The 19233-nt window shown below is 32.7% G+C and overlaps 1 protein-coding gene across 8 annotated transcripts in view; it reads right to left on the bottom strand.

The window, feature by feature from the left end:
• The window catches only part of MLIP (muscular LMNA interacting protein), a 391579-nt gene that overhangs the window by 189180 nt on the left and 183166 nt on the right, over nt 1–19233 (bottom strand). For all 8 annotated transcript variants that reach the window (XM_051997169.1, XM_051997172.1, XM_051997175.1 and 5 more), the window contains one exon: nt 10429–10500. In XM_051997169.1, coding sequence (XP_051853129.1) covers nt 10429–10500 — 72 coding nt within the window. The remainder of the gene's footprint in view (nt 1–10428; nt 10501–19233) is intronic.

Here is a 19233-nt window from a genome sequence, read left to right as displayed (position 1 = left end):
TGGATAAGTTAATTAACCCCAATTGCCTTACAAAAATAAATAAAAGTAATATGTTTAATTTATTTTTTAAAAATTAAGCTTTAAAATCTTACGTCAAAATGAATTAGCTGTTCTCCATATGGAGTTGGGGAGGGAGAGAAATTATTATCTATTTAAGAAATAGCTAGTCATTCTATTTCCCAACTCCAATGATTTTCACTGACTCTCCCACATGCCTGAAACATTCTATAGCTTTATCTCTGCCTCCTGGCTTCTGTGACTTTCTTCAGATTGCAACTAAAATCCTACTTTTTTAGAAAGTTTTCCCCAATTTTTCTTTATTTCAGTGCCTTATCTCTATTGATTTTTTTTCAAATTATCCTGTGTATAGATTGTTTATGTGGATAGTTTGCCCCCACTAGATTCTGAGCTTTTCTATAGCAAGGGTTGATTTTTTTAAATTTATTATAGTGTCTGACACACAGTTGGTGCTTACTCAATGTTTATTAGCTGATTGATGTTGTGGCCAAATGATCTTCTTACTGTTCTTCATATACAACATCCCATTACATATCTCTACATCATTGTATTCTTTGTCAGACATGCCTTCTATGCTCTCTACTTCTTTACTTTCACTATTTAGGATTAACTTCAAATTTCTGTTCATGTGCCACTTTCTACATGAAATCTTTGCTAATACCCTCAATTACTAGGACTTCTAGGCAAAGAGTGATAATTTAAAAGTATCATAAATAGACCAATAATCCTAAATTCTAAAGTTTTTGTGGTTGGAAATCCCATAAGCTTTTGACTATTCCTCAAGCCTGTTGGGGAAAAAATTATTTGGAAGATAGATCTAAAGTTAGAGAGTACCTCAGAAGTCAACTCCTCCAATCCTTTCATTTTACAGAGAAAAAAACTAAAGCCCAAGAAAATTGTGAGCTTTACAAGATCACACAGGAAGTAAACATCAGAAGTAGTAGACAAACCCTTACCCTTTTATTCAAAATCCAGTATTGTTCTCATAGAACATTCAGCTTCCCAATCCCAGTTTGTAGTCTTACACTAAAGACTTATTTCTTCTTACTATTTGGTCCCTCATGGAGATAATCAATGGATAGGCAGTTCCATAATATCTTATTTGATATTAGAGATATCATGTCAAATTCTTTTGCCTAAGATAAACCATCTCAAATTCCTCATGCTTCCTGGGACTGACAAAGTACATGTACTATTCTAATATTGTAATAGTTCTAAAGATAAATGCCTTCATCAGGGTGGCCATTTTCTCTACTGAAAAGATCACCAAACTTCATGTTTTAGTAAATGATCTCTACAGGTTGCCATGGCCAAATATATATATAATCTTTTGGTGATTCCCCTTCTAAAGATAAACTTCTTTGAACTTAGCTCTGCTCACCTTCTAGGAAAAGGAATGTTCCCTGGTTCTCTTTCACTTCTTTTACCAGTTCTGTATCTTCATCCCCCCACTATCAATGAATGTCACACAATACTTTGTCCTGAGTTCCCTTTTCTTCTCCATTCTTCTCCCTTCATCCCATATACATGAGTTTGATCACAGGCTAATCATTGATCAATGATCATCTCTATGAAGATGACGTATGTTTGTGTATATATACATATATACACATATATCCGATCATTGTCTGATCGTATACATATTTATTTATTTGTTTGTTTATTAAATATTCATTTATTTATTTGTGTATGCACACATGTGTGTGTTTGTGTATCCACTTTCATATAGCCAAATGCCCTTCAAATTGCTATTGCCATTTAGAAATAGAAAGTCTAGTAGCACCTCAAACTCAGAATGCCAAAACAGAATTCATGATCTTTCCCCAAAAATCCTTCCCTTTTTTCAACTTTCCTATTACTGTTTAAAGAACACAATTCTCCCAGTCAATCGGGCTTAGACCTTAGTGTTGTCCTGGAGACCACACTTAGACTCATTCCCTCATATCTAATCTGCTGTGAAATCTTGTCTTTCTGTCTTTATAATGCCTCTTATACATGTCCCCTTGCCTCCATTCACTTGGCAACCATTTTTGTTCAGGCCTCATCACTTGGATTATTACAATAGACTTCTAATTGGTTGGCTTGACTGGTGTCTCTCCCTGACAAATCATCTTTTATTCAGCTGCAAAAATGATTTTCATAAAGTGCAGATTGGATCATATCATTCTCTGCAATACAGCTCACAACTACCACCATTACCACTACCACCTCTAATTAATAAGCTTCAATGACTCGCTTTTACTTCTGGGATCAAATGTAGAATTCCCTATTCATATTTAAAACTCTTCATAGCCTGGACCCTTTCTACCGTTGAGATTTTTTACATTTTATTTCTCTCCATGCATTCTATAATTTAGCAAAATGATGCTACTTGCTGCTCCACACACATAACACTTCATCTTTAATAACTTCGGTTTTTCTTCCTGGTTGTCTTCCATGTCCAGTATGTGCACCCCTCTTGTGCCCATCTCCAGACTTCCTTTCAAAATTTTGTTAGAATCTCATCTTCTATAGGAGATTTTTCCACATATATATACATATACACATATATTTACACATAAATATGTGTGCATGTGTCTGTGAAGATATGTACATATGTATATGTATGTGGGTATGTGTACATATATAACATATACATGCATATATAACATACATGTATAGTTATATATTTATACCCCATGTGTATTTACATGTTATAATATATGTGATATAGATATATAATATAGATATTGTATATGTAATCTATATTTTATATATCTTGCAAATATCTGTGCATAATCTCCTCAATCAAAATGTAAGCATTTGGGGAGGAAAGACTGTTTTTGCCTTTCTCTGTATCTCTAAATTTTAGTACAGTGTCTGGTATATAGTAGGTGCTTAATAAATGTTTGCTTATTGGAAAGCCAAAACTTTTCTAGCTTGGTAGGCCCTACCACAGATCTCAGTTTGTTGGCATACAATTTGAGAGGCCCATTCCACATTCATACTTTGAGAACATTTAGTAGAGAAATTTAGTGGAAGAAGATAAAATTGATTGTAGAAAATTTACTCAGGAAGTACACCAAAGAAAAAAACAATTTGTAGGCAGAGCTCCAAAATCATACTCTTTTGGTTGTTATTACTGACTTAGTCGCTCCTTTTTTGCCTTGGTAAAAGTTGCAAAGTGTTTGAGGCTCAATCAGTTGTCTACAATGCAAGAAAGTTTGCATTGTAATACATTCTAAGTAAAAGGATGTTCTCTGTCCAAAGCAAGTATCTTTCATCTGACCATACATTTAAAGTTAGTAAGAACCCTTAGTCCCAAGGTTCTTCCCCTGAAGCTTATGGACCCTGCTTGCATGGGAATAATAAATACATCTTTTTTTCAATATAATTAATTTCCTTGTAAGCTATGTACTTTATGTTATGCATCTAAAAGCATTATTATGATAAATTGATTATAGTTTGTACCAAACTGCCTTTTTAGATCATTGACACCAATATAGTTATGTAAGTTAAGTATTTGAATTTAGAATAATTACTTTCCAAATTTTTACTGAAAAAAAAATGGAGCTTGCAAAAGTTGCATGGTACAGCGTGAAAAATGCTAGTTTGGGAGAAAAGGATCTGGGCTCACTTCCTGAATCCAACTGACATCTCTATATTTGCATGTCATTAGGCCATTTCTCTAGATTTTCATATCTTCATCAAATAATATGAGAGTCTTAGAACAAATATCTCTAAGAGTCCTTCAAACTCTAATTCTCTATTTCTTATAAATTTAAATTTTCATGTTGGTAATTAATTATTTAATAGGAGTAACAAAAATCTGAAGTTCCACATAATTGAAATATAGCTTAAGAAATAGAGATAAAAATATCTATCAGTTTATAGATAACTATCAGTTTATACAGTTTTTATTAATGTAAAGATAAAATATCCATATCCTTATCTAGATAGACACATATCACCATATATACATAGATCTTTATAAACATGTGTATCTATCTTGATATAAGCTGATATTTATATACACACACACTTAGACACACACACAAATGTAAGTTTTATTCAGAGTGGATATCAAAGAACAGAAATCAAGACCCAGCCCAATAATAAATAGCCTTATCTTAGATAACTAAAATTAAGTTCCATGTGCAGTCATAAATTTCTATTTAACTTCAATTTAGAGAGAAAAACATCCCTTCAAGGAACTTTTTTTTAATTTTCAGAATGTAATATCATTCTTTATGTTCTATAACATTCCATTTCCAGATTCTAAAGCTTTTTAGTGTTATTCTTCATGCTTGGAATTCTAGCCCCTTCTCATCTCTACCTCCTCACTTCTCACTTCCTTCAGGTCCCATTTAAAATCCCATCTTCATGGAAGTATTTCCATATCTCCCTAGTGCCTTCTTTCTGATGTGATATCCAATTTAATCTGTTTTACATATTTTGGAATGCTGTCTCCATCATTTATTTGTGAGTTCCTTGAGGACTTTCTTTATTGTTGCTGTACTTGTTTTGTCTTTTATTGTATCCTCAATTCTCAGCACAGTGCCTGGCACCCAGTAGAGACTTAAAATATACTCATTGATTTGATTTGGTTATAACATGATATGTTCCAAAACAAATATCTGCATAAAATATATTCACTTTGGAATGAACACTCATAAGTCTAATTAGCAAACCATCAAAAGCATTTCAGTATAAATGGTTTCATCTATATGAAAGCTTCATGGAAGGAAACCAATGATCAGGGAAAGCCTTGTTGCAAAGAATCTTTCTTTCTTAGTCTTTAACAATTTCAGTACCTTCCAGAGTGTTGATTTTTCCTGAAGGAGATGTGCACTTAAGGATAATAATACTGATTTTCCTACTCCATTCAAAAATAAAAGTCTTTGATTTCAATAGAACAAGATGAGCCCTACTATGTAGGCAAGCATGAATACACTGACAAATTTAGAAGAACAGCATTATTGAAAAGAATAGCAGAATGCCATTCAAGAAATATGACAGATAATGGACAGAAACCCCAAAATTATAAGGGTAAGTCACCTGCTTTTTAAACATTTAAGTTTAATTATTTGTTGAATAGCAATATGATATAGTAGATGGAAGCTGGACCAGATTGGCCTTGAATTTTGGACTTTTCTACTTCTCACATGTGGAAAATGTGTGACAAGTTACTTAAGTTCTCTGAGTTTTACTCAACTCTCTAAGATTAGAAGTTAGGAAGATTTGTCAAACTGTATTAGTGGAAGAAATTTACTTAATAAGATTCTCTTCTGACAATGGTTCTTAACCTGGAGTGGGTGAATGTTCTTTTTTTATATTTTAATAACTATTTCAATAAAATTGGCTTCCTTTATAATCCTACATTTCATTCCATGCATTTAGGAACATTTTATCAGACCACCAAAGGTGTCCATAAAGGAAAAAAAAAAAAAAAGACTGTCCTAGATCTAGGTCATCTTTTTAAAGTAATTACTAGTTGGGAAAAACTTTACAAAATTAGGAGAATCTGGACTGACATAAAGAAACAAAGAAAAGAACAAACATTGGAAATTTTGTGACAGTTGACTAAGTTACAGATTGGAGCAATAATTTATTTTGGTCAAGGGATCATTATTTCTCAGTGCTCATTTGAAAGGTGACAGTGATATAACAGGGAAAAAAACATGAATTTAAGGATCAAGATCATTGGCTACATTCCTAATTAATGGTATGACATTGAAAAATTCACTTAACTCCTTTGGCTTTCTACTTCCTCATTTGGAAGAAGAGCAGAATATTTAAGAAGGGTGTATAAAATAAGGAAACTTCTAACTTTAAAAGCATCCTACATTTGTAGATATCTTAGTTTGTTCATCAGTTCATGAAAAAGGGATAAATAATATCTATAATACTATGTAGCTCTAAATTTTTATGAATTCTCTTCAAATCCTCCCAAGGAAAAAAATTTTTTTAAAGCATAATGTTTTGAATTAATGTATTGAGAGAGCTTTTGTATAGAGAAATGATTGCAAAGCTATATTAAACCATCAATGCAGAGTCTTAACTCTTCAGTAATTTAAATGAGAAGTGACCCCATGGACATGGGTCAAGATGGCTTGAAATTAGGTCTTCCTGACTGTAAAACTTACCCTTTATTCCCTTCACATACTAAAATATTAACATTTTACTCTACCAAAAAATATAAAATCTTCTTCATGCAATACATTTTGCTCAAAACTTTGTATAAAAGCAAGCAGCACTCACATGTATGAAATAGAAATTGAACAAAAATTAGGTTTTGTATATCACCAAAAGAATTGCATAGCATCATGAAATGAGTCACTAATGAAACTATAAACTAATAATTCCATATCCATTCTATAGACCTTATCACCCAGAACAATACAATTTTGTCAACTGACAAATTAAAAAAGAAAATACATTCTCTTTTATGCATTATTTGGCCTTTTCTCCTGTGTTTCTTCTACCATGATTACCTCCTACACCCACTCATACCTTTTCCTCTTGTCAAAATTGTATTCATCCATCCTTCAAGGTCCAGCTCAAATGCCATTTCTTTGTGAAAATCTTCCCTGACGAAAACATCTTCACACTTAAAGGTTCTGATAAAGGGCTAATTTCCAAAAGATATAGAGAATTGACTCTAATTTATAAGAAATCAAGCCATTCTCCAATTGATAAATGGTCAAAGGATATGAACAGACAATTTTCAGATGATGAAATTGAAACTATTACCACTCATATGAAAGAGTGTTCCAAATCATTATTGATCAGAGAAATGCAAATTAAGACAACTCTGAGATACCACTACACACCTGTCAGATTGGCTAAGATGACAGGAAAAAATAATGATGAATGTTGGAGGGGATGCAGGAAAATTGGGACACTGATGCATTGTTGGTGGAGTTGTGAATGAATCTAACCATTCTGGAGAGCAATCTGGAATTATGCCCAAAAAGATATCAAACTGTGCATACCCTTTGATCTAGCAGTGTTACTTCTGGGCTTATAATCCAAAGAAATACTAAAGAAGGGAAAGGGACCTGTATGTGCCAAAATGTTTGTGGCAGCTCTGTTTGTAGTGCCTAGAAACTGGAAATTGAATGGATGCCCATCAATTGGAGAATGGTTGGGTAAATTGTGGTATATGAATGTTATGGAATATTATTGTTCTGTAAGAAATGACCAGCAGGATGAATACAGAGAAGCTTGGAGAGACTTAACATGAACTGATGCTAAGTGAAATGAGCAGAATCAGGAGATCATTATATACTTCAACAATGATACTGTATGAGAATATATTCTGGTGGAAGTGGATTTCCTTGACAAAGAGACCTAACTCAGTTTCAATTGATCAATGATGGACAGAAGCAGCTACACCAAAGAAAGAACACTGGGAAATGAATATAAACTATTTGCATTTTAGTTTTTCTTCCCAGGTTATTTTTACCTTCTGAATCCAATTCTCCCTGTGCAACAAGAGAACTGTTCGGTTCTACATACATATATTGTATCTAGGATTGCATTTAGGATGCAACATATTTAACATATATAGGACTGCTTGCCATCTAGGGGAGGGGATGGAGAGAGAGAGGGGAAAAATCGGAACAGAAGTGAATGCAAGGGATAATGTTGTAAAAAATTACCCTGGCATGGGTTCTGTCAATAAAAAAGTTATTACAAAATAAAAAAAAATTAAAAAAGAAAAAAAAAGGAAAAAAAAAAAGAAAATCTTCCCTGATCCTTACAATCAGATGTATTATTTTCCTCATCTAATACCTCATGATACTTTGTATCTTTCTGGTGGCATTCAAATGATTTTTTCATTATACTTGCTTTTATATGTTTTATATAGTTTATCCTTTTTCCAGACTACAAGAGTCTTGAAAATAGGAACCATATCTTTTCCATCTTTATATCTTCCAGGACCTTGTGTATAGGATGGAACTTGATAAATATTTACTAAATAGAATTTAGTTGAATACAGTAAACTGAATTATTCATTATATTTTGGAAACAATGCTAACAATATACCAATCTTTACAAGATCATAGTTATAGAGCTGCAATTATGAGAGGTCAGTTAATCCACCCCTCTATTTTTTTTTGTCCATCTTTTCCCATAAACTTTTTAAAATTTATTTTAACACACATTGCTTTCTGAATCGTGTTTGGAGAAAAGAATCAAAGTAAAAGGAAAAAACAGAAAAAAAAAAAAGAACATAGCATATGTTGATTTATATTCGGTCTCCTTAGTTCTTTTTCTGAATGTAGATGAAATTTTCTGTTCAGTCTATTGAGATTGCTTTGAATCACTGAACCACTAAGAAGAACCAAGTCTTTCATAGATGATTATCACATATCCTTGCTATTGTGTACAATGTATCCCTGGTTTTGCTTGCAGCCCTCTATTTTTAAAGAACAACAACTAAGGTTTAAAGAAGTTACATGATTTACCAAGGTCACACAGGTAGAAAGTAGAAGAAAGGGGATTTAAACTCAGGCAATCTGAATTCAAATCCAATCTACTCTTTTAACCTTGCTCTATTCTATTAGATTAGAATATTAGATTCTATTATTAGATTCTTATTAGATTATTTAAAATGTAGGGAAATAATTAGTACCTTATTACTGTATATCACAAGGAAAAGGATTATAAATAATCAATTCTATTACCTAAACAAATAATTTTGCTATCTTATTCCCTTGCTATTTTATCAATCTAGAAAGGGAAAGGATTGACAACTTCAGGACTTCTCAAGCTAGGCAGGGACAAATGGGCTTCAAGGAAACACCACCAGCAGCCTCAACTCCATTTGATTTGAGAAAAAGTAGCAAGGGAATATCACCACCATTCCTCTCCATAATGATCCTTTCCAATTTGTACTAATATGTTACAAACAGTTCCCATTTCCCTAGACAAATAAGATTTCTATTTTCTCTTGAAGTCCCTTCAATGTCAACTTAAATAATATTCATAAAGCACTTAGCACAGTTCCTGACACAGAATAATTAAAGCTTCCTTCCTTCGCTTTGCGTCCCCTCCCTTTATTTTATTCTTCTCTTCTTAATGCTATTAAATAAGCTCTTTTTTTTTTCTTCACCATTGTATTGAGTGCAACTGCATGATGGAAAATAAATGATATTGAACAGTACTTTCAGAGAAAAGAATTCTTGGTCAGAAGCCCTGGAGCTAAAGCTATAGAAATAAACAAATTGTGGGTTACAAACATCAGGAAACAACTATGTAAGGTGTGTGCTGTAAGGGTGTTTTTCAACTTATGTACATCTATGTTTCATACATAAAGAATGATGTGGAGGAATATCTCTCCTTCTTTCAAATAAATGAAAACATGAGTGGAGATTTATAAAGTAGTAATTAAAATAACACCTGGTGGAAAATCTTAATAGCAATATTGGAACATTGTAATAACCTTAAAAAAAAAAATTGGCTCCATGTCTTTGAAGCCTATATTACCGAAATAAATCATCATAAAGTATTATTAAATGTGAAATTGACATTTCCACTAAAGTAATTGATTCATCTTCAGTTCAAATGTAAATGTCAGAATTTCATCTACATTCCTGTCTCTGAATGGTATTCATTAAACAAAGTACAGAATCCCACAAATCAAGTCTTGCACTATTTTATTTACATGCCAAAAAAGATACTAGACCCTGGTGAAAGTAGCTTGTTAATTATCTAATGCTCTTATCCAGGGTTATTTGCCTAGGTTAAAGTGGAGGGAAGACTTAAAAGAATAGCTGAATTGGTGAAGATTCTCAAACTTTTCTAGCCCTTGAGTAATTTGGGAACTTCATCAAGGCTCAACAGAAGAATATTAATCTCCAATAAATGATGTCTCTCTAATCATCAGTTACAATCATTATGATCATACAAACCCCTAACTTGAGTATCTAAAAGATATATTATCATACATTGATATACCAACCCTCTTCTATCTTTGCTTAACATTACTTCTACCCTCCTGGTCAAAATTTTGCAAAGGAAAAGGAGTAAATCAAAGAGGATTATCTCAAGAAGTCCTTCAAGCTGCAAGATGTTATGGTAGATGTTGTTGTTTGGGCAACAATAAAATGTAGAACCGCTTGATGCTGTCTTAAAACCTTTTTTAAAAGTTCTAAAATAGAATAAACCATGAGGTATTCCAAAGAAACTGAGGCATATAGAAGTGAAACAATTTGTTTGAAAACTGAGAACAGGAACTGTTTTCCCTTTTTGGATTAATGCAGTGCTTGGCATGTGTAGGTACATAATAAATGCTTACTGATTTATTAGTGAAGACAAGATTTAAAGTGAAATATTATCAACAGAAATTAAAGAAACATGAGTACTTTGGGAAACAATAAATATTGTAAAGTACAATTTATAACTTTGTATATCAACACTAACCTTCTGTTCCAAAAGTATTGTGTTTGTAGGGATTGCTGCAAAGGCCTTGTAGCTGGACTTGATCTTGTATTGCTAAAATGAATAGCCAGAAAGCAAGAGTAGAAATGAACACAAGAAAGGAGAAAAGAAGATAAAGCTAGATTAGTTCTATCAAAGTTAAAAGACTAGTTATCAAATAAAGGTAGGAAAATTATTATGATAGAACAACCTATTTCAGGTGGAAAAATTAGGCCATCATGTTAATGTACTATTAGAACCAAGACACACACACACACCAAAAAAAATAAAAAAAAAATAAAAAATACAGCTGTGAGATAAATCCACTGACTGTATCCAATTATATGCCATTCAGTTTCAGAGCTCAGAAACACTGATGAAACTATTCATTAACAGCATCCCTAATAACACTATTCAGCAAATAGTCTCTCCTTGAAAGAATTATTAGGCATGTGTCATATATTCATTGTTTATACCACAAATGAACATGATGCCTCATGCAATTTCAAATGACATTGACATGCAACTATATGTGTAGTACTTAAACAAAGATGCAAATTTAAAAGTGCATTATCTCCTTATTTGAACATACTTAAAATTTTTATCATAGCCAGCAATTCAGCTTTAGATGAGAAAGGTGCCTTTTGAATTTGGGCAAAGAACTTTCCCTTTCTGGATCTCAACCTTTTTATTTGTAGAACAAGGTGGTTAGACTAAATAATGTCCAATTCCTTTCCAATTTTACAACTCTGTGATGTAGCAAGAAAAACCCTGGGCTTGGAGAAGATCTGAGTTCACATCAAGGGCTGGAGATTTACTAATTCTAAGACTGTAGATAAATTATTTTAACACTTGGAGCCCATTTTCTAGTTTACAAAAAAAAAAAAGGGAGGGAGAGGATAGTATACATACACTGCATACTTTCACAAATTTGATGTGATTGAAGCACTTTGTAAACTATAAAGAACTCTATAAATATGGCATGTTATTATGAAAACTCAAAAGCAAAATCTTTGATCTTAAAGTCACCCCCTCCATTTCAACATTATTCTCATTCTCCCAACACAACAATTCCATTCAACATAGAAGACAGTTTCCTGAATTCAGTTTTATTATGACAAATCTGGCCATTTGTCATAAGGTAGAAAGCTTAGGGACATTATCTTTCGAAGAAGAAAAAGAAACAGGAAATGATCTATCATCAAAGGCATGGTTGTCACGTTGCTCAAACATCCCAAGGAGCTGAACCAAGTACAAGGTTTTCATAGCTTCAAAGGTATCATGTCTCATGCCAGCTTCCAGGGAGACATTGAGCCAGCAAAGAATTCTTAGTTCCTAACTAACTCCAGTGCTGAAGAAAAATATCAAAGACTGTGAGGAGGATGACATTTTAATAAAATAAAAGAAATTTATTTTATGAATCCTTTTGAGATAAGTTTTATAATAGTAGTTTGAGAAAGTTAAGTTAAGTAAGGACAGAGACATAAGCAGCAATTTTGGCACATTTATGAGAGAAAAGTGTGGTGGGCCAGAAGGAACATGGTCAAAAGGTTCATAGGGAATGAAACCAAGTCAAGGAGAGGAAAAATAAATGTATTATTTCCTGGTTTATCTTATTATTCTTACTATTGAGATATTAGGCTCTGATATTCCTATGTCCCATATACAAAATATGTATTTATGTATATATTTATATGTGTGTATTTATATATGTGTATGTATATATGTATGTGTATGTGTGTATTCTGAGCCCCAAGAATTCTATGTAACCTTAATGAGGCTACAATGAGAAAAATACAATCTGCCTAATTTTTCAAATGAATGGGAGAAAAGGGAATGATTATTTATATAGCACCTACTATGTGCCAGGCATTGTGAAAAATGCTTTTTACAAATATTCTCTGCTTTGTTTCTCACAACAATCCCTGAGAGGTAAGTGATATTATGAACCTGATTTTACAGCTGAAGAAACTGAACCACATAGATGTTAAACAATTTGTCCGTGCTTACCAGCTAAGTATGTGAGGCCATATTTGAACTCAAGTCTTCAGGATTCCAGGTTCTATTACTTTAACCACTGGGAAACTTGGAAGCTACAGTCTTAGGAGGAGGTTAAATAACTTGTCCAAGATCACACAGCTAATACTAAGTCTCATTATTCCAAAAGCAACCACAACACCTTCCTATTCAATAAATTCCAGTGGCTTCTCACTTTCATGAGTAAATATAAAATGTTCTGTTTGCTATTCAAAGCCCTTCATAATCTTGCCCTTTCTTATCTTTCCAGTCTCCTTATACTTTACTCCCTTCCTTTTGATTCAGTGACATTGGCCTCCTGGCTATTCCATGAACAACACTCCATCTCTTGGTTCCAGGTATTCTCTTTCCCCATGGAAATGCTCTCCTTCCTATATTTCAATTACTGACCTGCCTGGTCTCCTTTAAACCTCACTAAATTCCCATCTTCTGCAAAAAGCCTTTCCTTAACTCTCTTAATTTCATTGCCTTCCCTCTATCATTTCCGATTATCCTGTATGTAACTCACTTTGTATGTATCTGTTTGTATTTCTTTTGCCTTTTTTTGTATCTTCAATACTTGGCATATTGTAGGTATTTAACAAATGATGCATTGATACTGTTCCATACTGGTTATGATAACATACTTGAATAAACTTCAAGATGTCATTTCTTTTTTCTTTTGTTATTATAGTTTTTTATTTATAAAACATATGCATGGGATCTAGAAAGAAAGAAAAAGACCTGAGAAGGAAAACAAAAATGCACACAAACAATAACGGAAAGAGTAGAAATGCTATGTTGTGGTCCATATTCATTTCCCATAGTTCTCTCTCTGGGTGTAGCTGATTCTCTTCTTTACTGAACAATTGGAACTGGTTTGAATCATCTCATTGTTGAAGGGTTACCCACACAAGGGTAAAGGATCATTAAGATTACCACAAAATATGAAGTGAAATATAGCATTAATATTATGTAGGTTTCAGAGCATACCAGAAAAGAACACTGCTGGTCTGAGAGCTTAGGTGATATATCCAAAATCATGCAATTATTGAGTATTGGAAACAGGAAACTAAATTCATATTTTTCTGACCCCAGCTGCAATTCACTACATTATTTTATTTTTCAGTTGTTGTAGTAATGCCTACTAAGAGATTAAGTAACCTGTATAGAGTCCCAGAATTAAGTTTGTGCCAGAAACAAAGCTCAGGTCTTTTTGGCTATAAGGCCAGCTCTCTTATCATTTGTGCAGTATACTTTCATAATGATTATTGTCCCCCAAAGGTCTTTCATAAATTGCTAAAAGTACATTCATTCCTTAGGGATAGTGATAATATCAACATGACTCTGAATGACTTTAAAAGGGAGGAGAATAACTCTTATTAATCACAAATGACTCATGCTTTGGAATTCTATTATCAGATGCTTTCAAAGTGCTTATGTATCTGGACTAAAGGGACATTAGACCTGAAAGGTTTGCAAATAAATGATCAGAGAGAACAGAGAGGGCAGGAGTAAGAGAGTTTGAGGAAAAAAGAACAAAATGAGGAAACTGAACAATTAGGGGATAGAGAGGGAAAGATGGAATATAAGAGAACATTAGATAAATTCTGACAATTTCATAATTTTATGTTATTTTGAGGGGCAAGGCAATTGAGATTAAGGGATTTGCCTACGGACACACAGCTAGTGATTATTAAGTAATTGACGGCAGACTTGAACTGAGGTCCTCCTGACTCCAGGGCCAGTGTCCTATCCAGTGCACCGTCTAGCTGTCCCAATTTTAAATAACTTATTGATGAATTGACCTGATCTTGGGCTACTATCCTTAACCTTTCCTATAACTTAAAGTCCTATAGAATCTCTTTTTCTCCCTTCATAGGGCTCTCATTTTCTATTACTCCTGTTTTTCAGCATACAAATCTCTATTCTGTCTTTCTTTGTTTTCTTACACAGTACGGACACTAAACCAGTCCCCCAATGCTGATCTCACTAATTCCAGAGAATTCCATAACAACTTATCCATAACTTCCTTGCTAATACCCAACCCAAAGTGAATTATGGAATCTACTTTTGTGTGTGCTTACAGTTGAGCTTCCATTATTAGAGAAACACAAATGGGTCTAAAATAAGTCCATCCTTTATCACTACAACTATGTCTTCATTGTTGTTCCATAGTCCTTTCACTCATCTCTAAAATTTCAGTGGTTCCTAATAACACCTAAGATAAAGCACAAACTCATCTATTTGACATTTAAATCCTTTGAAATCTAGCTGTATTCTATCTTTACTGGCTTATTTCATAACATTTTTCTTTGCTTATTCTACATCCCAACAAAACTAGCCTGCTCTGTGTGTGTGTGTGTGTGTGTGTGTGTGTTTCCATTAATTTATTAGAGGAAATGTTTTTTCCTCCAATAAGATGTAAGCTCAATGAAAGTAGAGACTGTTTCCATTTTGTATTTGTATTTCTAATGGCTCATAGAGTACCTGGCACATAGCTGCCATTTAACAACTTTTAGGTGAATTCAATTAAATGAAAGGCAAGTTAAACATGAAGGAAATATTGTTCCTATTCAAAGAGCCAAATATCTTCCAGTAATCTCCAATCAATTTCATAGACAAGTACTCTTTGTAAATAGTTTTAATGAGAAGTAAGCCATCAAATCCTTTTTGGAGGAAAGTATATAGATAGATAAATAGATAGATAATGTCATTATTGAAAGATAGCTGATAACACACTTAATCAATAACCAAATGGATAAATAGCTTACCTTGGCCATTTTGAAACCCAGGCTTGATATTATACCATAATAAATTTTGGGAAGATGTTTCTACTTAGAATAAAAAAAAGCTCAAGGCCTAGCTGCAGTTGCCAGTAACTAGATTTATAATACTGAGCCTTCACAGAGAAAGGAAATGACTCAAAGATCAAAGTTCCTGAAAATAAAACATCCAGATATGCTCCAGTTCCAAATTAAAAGTTATCTGGGTGGAGCTTTCATATGTAATATAGAATTATGGTTATAAAATTTATTATGTAAATGTATGCCTAATCAAAATATTCCATTATTACATATTGTCTGGGAGGGAGAGGGAAGGAGAGTCATTTCAATGTCCTAATTTCCTATTCAATCTCTGAAAAGAGATGCTCTGTAACTGAGTTGAGTCAGACATACTCTAGCTAGTTCTTTTTATTTTTAATATCAAAAGGCAGTTGGGTTCAGACTTTGAACTAATAGCCTTCAAATGTTCATGTTTTAATTTGATGGCCATCTGTGTTCTAAGACCCATTTCACATCTTGGTCTATATCAGAGTAGAAATGATCTAAATCTGAAGCTTTGCTTAATTTCAAAGAGAGCTCAGTACCAGGATTAACACCAGTGTAGGGAACAAGACAAGAAACAGACCATAAAAGCTTTAAAAAATACTTTGATACCACAAAGCTTTTGTCTATTTTCTCCTACAATTCTTTAAAATAACATTACCCATTGAAACTAAATTTGTCAAAAGACAATGCTCCAAACCTAAAATTTATCTATTTTGGCTATCAACTTAAATGATTTTTTTATGGTCAACACACAACACACACACACACACAATATAGCATGAGAGTTGACAGATATTTACTTAGAACTGTACTTGCAGGAAACAAGGAAGAACAAGAAAGAAAATAGAAGTGGAAGACCAATAGGTCAACATTCTTCATATATGCAAAATTCTTATCAAAATTATAATGAATTTCCCTTCATTGGAATTTTATCAATGTTCATTTTCAATGCAAAACTTAATATCTTCACTTCCACACCAGATTACAGTCAATATTCTCATTTTCATGTTCACCAACTTGTTCATGCATTTACATAAAATCTTATTCTCTTGGTTTGGAAATGAACAAAAGGAAAAGGGGGAAGTGATGATTCAAAATTATTTCTGAGATGCTCTGAGATAAAAATTATACTCTAGCAAGGTAATGAATATTTTGCATCTATGGCATCACGATTTAAGAAAAGATCATTACATATTTAGAAAACAACACTATTTGAATTGCAAATGATGAAAAATTAGGTTAATTTGAAGACTATATTGCAAAGGTTTTGTCTCTTGCCAATAGTTTAATGCATAGAGATGGAAGTAGAAGCAACCTGTATTGGAAAGAACACAGTGCTAGCTTTCAGGAGTCTGGGTTCTAATCCTGAATTTTAATTCTGACTCTGTCACCTAGGTGGTAGTGGACATGTCTTGAATTCAAAGAATTTAAAACTATGGGAAACCATACATATGTAGTTCAAATGGGTAGTTGAATATCCAAAATCATTCAGAGTTTCTTTAAGACACAGTTTCCTTATCTACAAAGTGAGTGTTACATTAAATCTCATAGCTTTGTTTTTGCTTTAAATTCTATTAATGAATGAAACAAGTAAAAATTGTAAAAGTTCATTTTCAAATCATTTTTTTCTAAAGAATTTTGAAATAAACATATTCATTTTTACTGGTGGCTTACTAAATCTATCTACACTATTTTTTTTATTCTAAGCATGAACTTGAGCATTCTGGCTGTTATTTCATTATAATTTGATTATTTCCTCCATGGCAAATATTATATCCAGTTAATATGCTATTTAATCTCAATTAACAAAGACATGTCAAGTGGTGTAACACTCAGAGCTGTCACTTTGAATTAATAGAGCTTCATTTTCTATTAACACAAGTTGTTCTTAATGTGATTTAAACTTTGCAAAACACTGCTTTCATGAAGTCACTACTTAACTCAAAAACACATGATGACTCCCTATTGACTATCAGATCAAATTAGTCTCTGAGGCCCATTCCTCCACTAAAATTCCCCATCTTGTTTATTCAGGCTTGTTCTATTGCTCCAGGATTATTCTTTTTTACTTACATTTGCCTATTTATAGTTCTTTGAAAAGAGTGTGCTCCTCCCTGACTTTGCCTATGATGTTTTTAACTCCTAGAATATTCTCTCTACAAGCTGAATCTTCTACTTTCTTCAAGGCTCAGCAGAAAACTCACCACTTCAATGAACCCTTTCATACCTAACCCAGTTGTAAAAATAGTATTTCCTTCGTTTTCAATTAACTCAGCAATTATGCAGATAGACTAAAGTGCACTACCTTATATTTGCTTATTCAACCCCTTCATATTCTTTTCTAGTTATTTTGTTATAAAATTGGAAAACTAATATTTTTGTAAATTATATATGTTCCTATACACAACATACACACATATAATTGCAGATTTCCATACATATGCCTTCAGCTATCATCTCTATGCAGCATTTTCCAGTCTACATTTATATCCCTTACCTCTAACCTTTGTGTAGACACATTTCAGTTGTCTTGTATCCAACCCAAGTTGTCTAAAACATAAATCATTATTTTTTAAACTAAAATTTTGCTCATTTTCTTGACTTCTCAATGTCAATGATGGTCAGTGATACCTTCATTATACATACACATACATATATACATACATGTTATTCATTCACATAGAATAGCTAGATGGGGCAGTGGATAGAGTGCTGGTTTGGAATCAGGAAGATCTGAGTTCAAATGAGGCCTCAGACATTTTACAAGTGGTTTCACCTTGTTTGCCTCAGTTTTCTCATCTGTAAATTGAGTTGAAGAGAGAAAAGTCAAACCACTCCAGCATGTTTGCCAAGATCCATTCCCCAATAGATAATGGCCAAAGAATATAAACACAGAATTGTCAAAGAAAGAAATCCAGACTATTGATAACAAAAAAGTTCAAACCACAGTAATAAAAGAAATTAAAATCAAAACTATTCTAAGGTTCTAGAATTCCATCTCATTTCCATCATAATGGCAAAGGTGACAAAATGGAAATGACAAATGTTGGAAGGGCTATGGGAAAACAGGCACACAAATTTATGGTTTGCTAAGTCATGAATTGGTCCAGCTATTCTGGAAAAAAAATTTAGAATTGTGCCCCAAAAGTCACTAAACTATCCACTTTTTCCTTTCATTGAACAATACTAATACTAAATTAAAAGGAAAGCTTCCAATAGAAAAAAGAAATGTTCAAAAAGAAAGAAAGAACTGTTTGTGATCCTTTAAACAAAAGAGAAATTCGGATTTCAACTTTGGAGGAACTTAGCTCAAATCAGGTATACATTTTTGACCAGTTTTACTGTGAGAATGTATTTTGTTCATCTATATATTTTTGATATGAGGTTGTTTTGTTTTTGTTTTTGTTTTTTTTCTTTGTTTTATGTTTTTTTTTATCATCCAAGGGAGGAATGGAAGAAAAAGTTGATAAATTCATATAAAATAAACAAATAAATGCAAAAAAATATATCATGGAATACTTTATTCCATAAGAAATTAAAAGTTTGAATTTGTAATTGTCTTTATACTAAATACATCAAGAAGTCAGAAAAACTTCGAGAGATTTATATGAACAGAGCAAAATAAATAATCAAAACAATGTACAGATGGCCCTAGTCTGCATAAAATATCATATATATAAAATACGTATTAAACAGATAGAGAAAATATAGAAGAAAACAGCATCTAAAGACTTAAGCACTTCAGATAATTCAGTGACTAATCATGATCTACAAGGAATGAAAATAAAGTATGCATCATATTTTAAAAAGGGAGGTGGTAATTTATTGGTACAGAACAATGCATACATTTGCATGCATGGCCCATGTTTTTGTTTCTTTCTTTCTTTTTTACTATATTTTGCTTGATTATACATGTATATATGTATCTGTTACAAGGAAAAATTCTTTGAGAGAGGAGGAA

This window comes from Antechinus flavipes, chromosome 4, assembly GCF_016432865.1.
Source record: "Antechinus flavipes isolate AdamAnt ecotype Samford, QLD, Australia chromosome 4, AdamAnt_v2, whole genome shotgun sequence".
NCBI lineage: Eukaryota > Metazoa > Chordata > Mammalia > Dasyuromorphia > Dasyuridae > Antechinus > Antechinus flavipes.
Note: the sequence above shows the minus strand (reverse complement) of the source record. Positions and strands in the feature narration are given on the sequence as shown.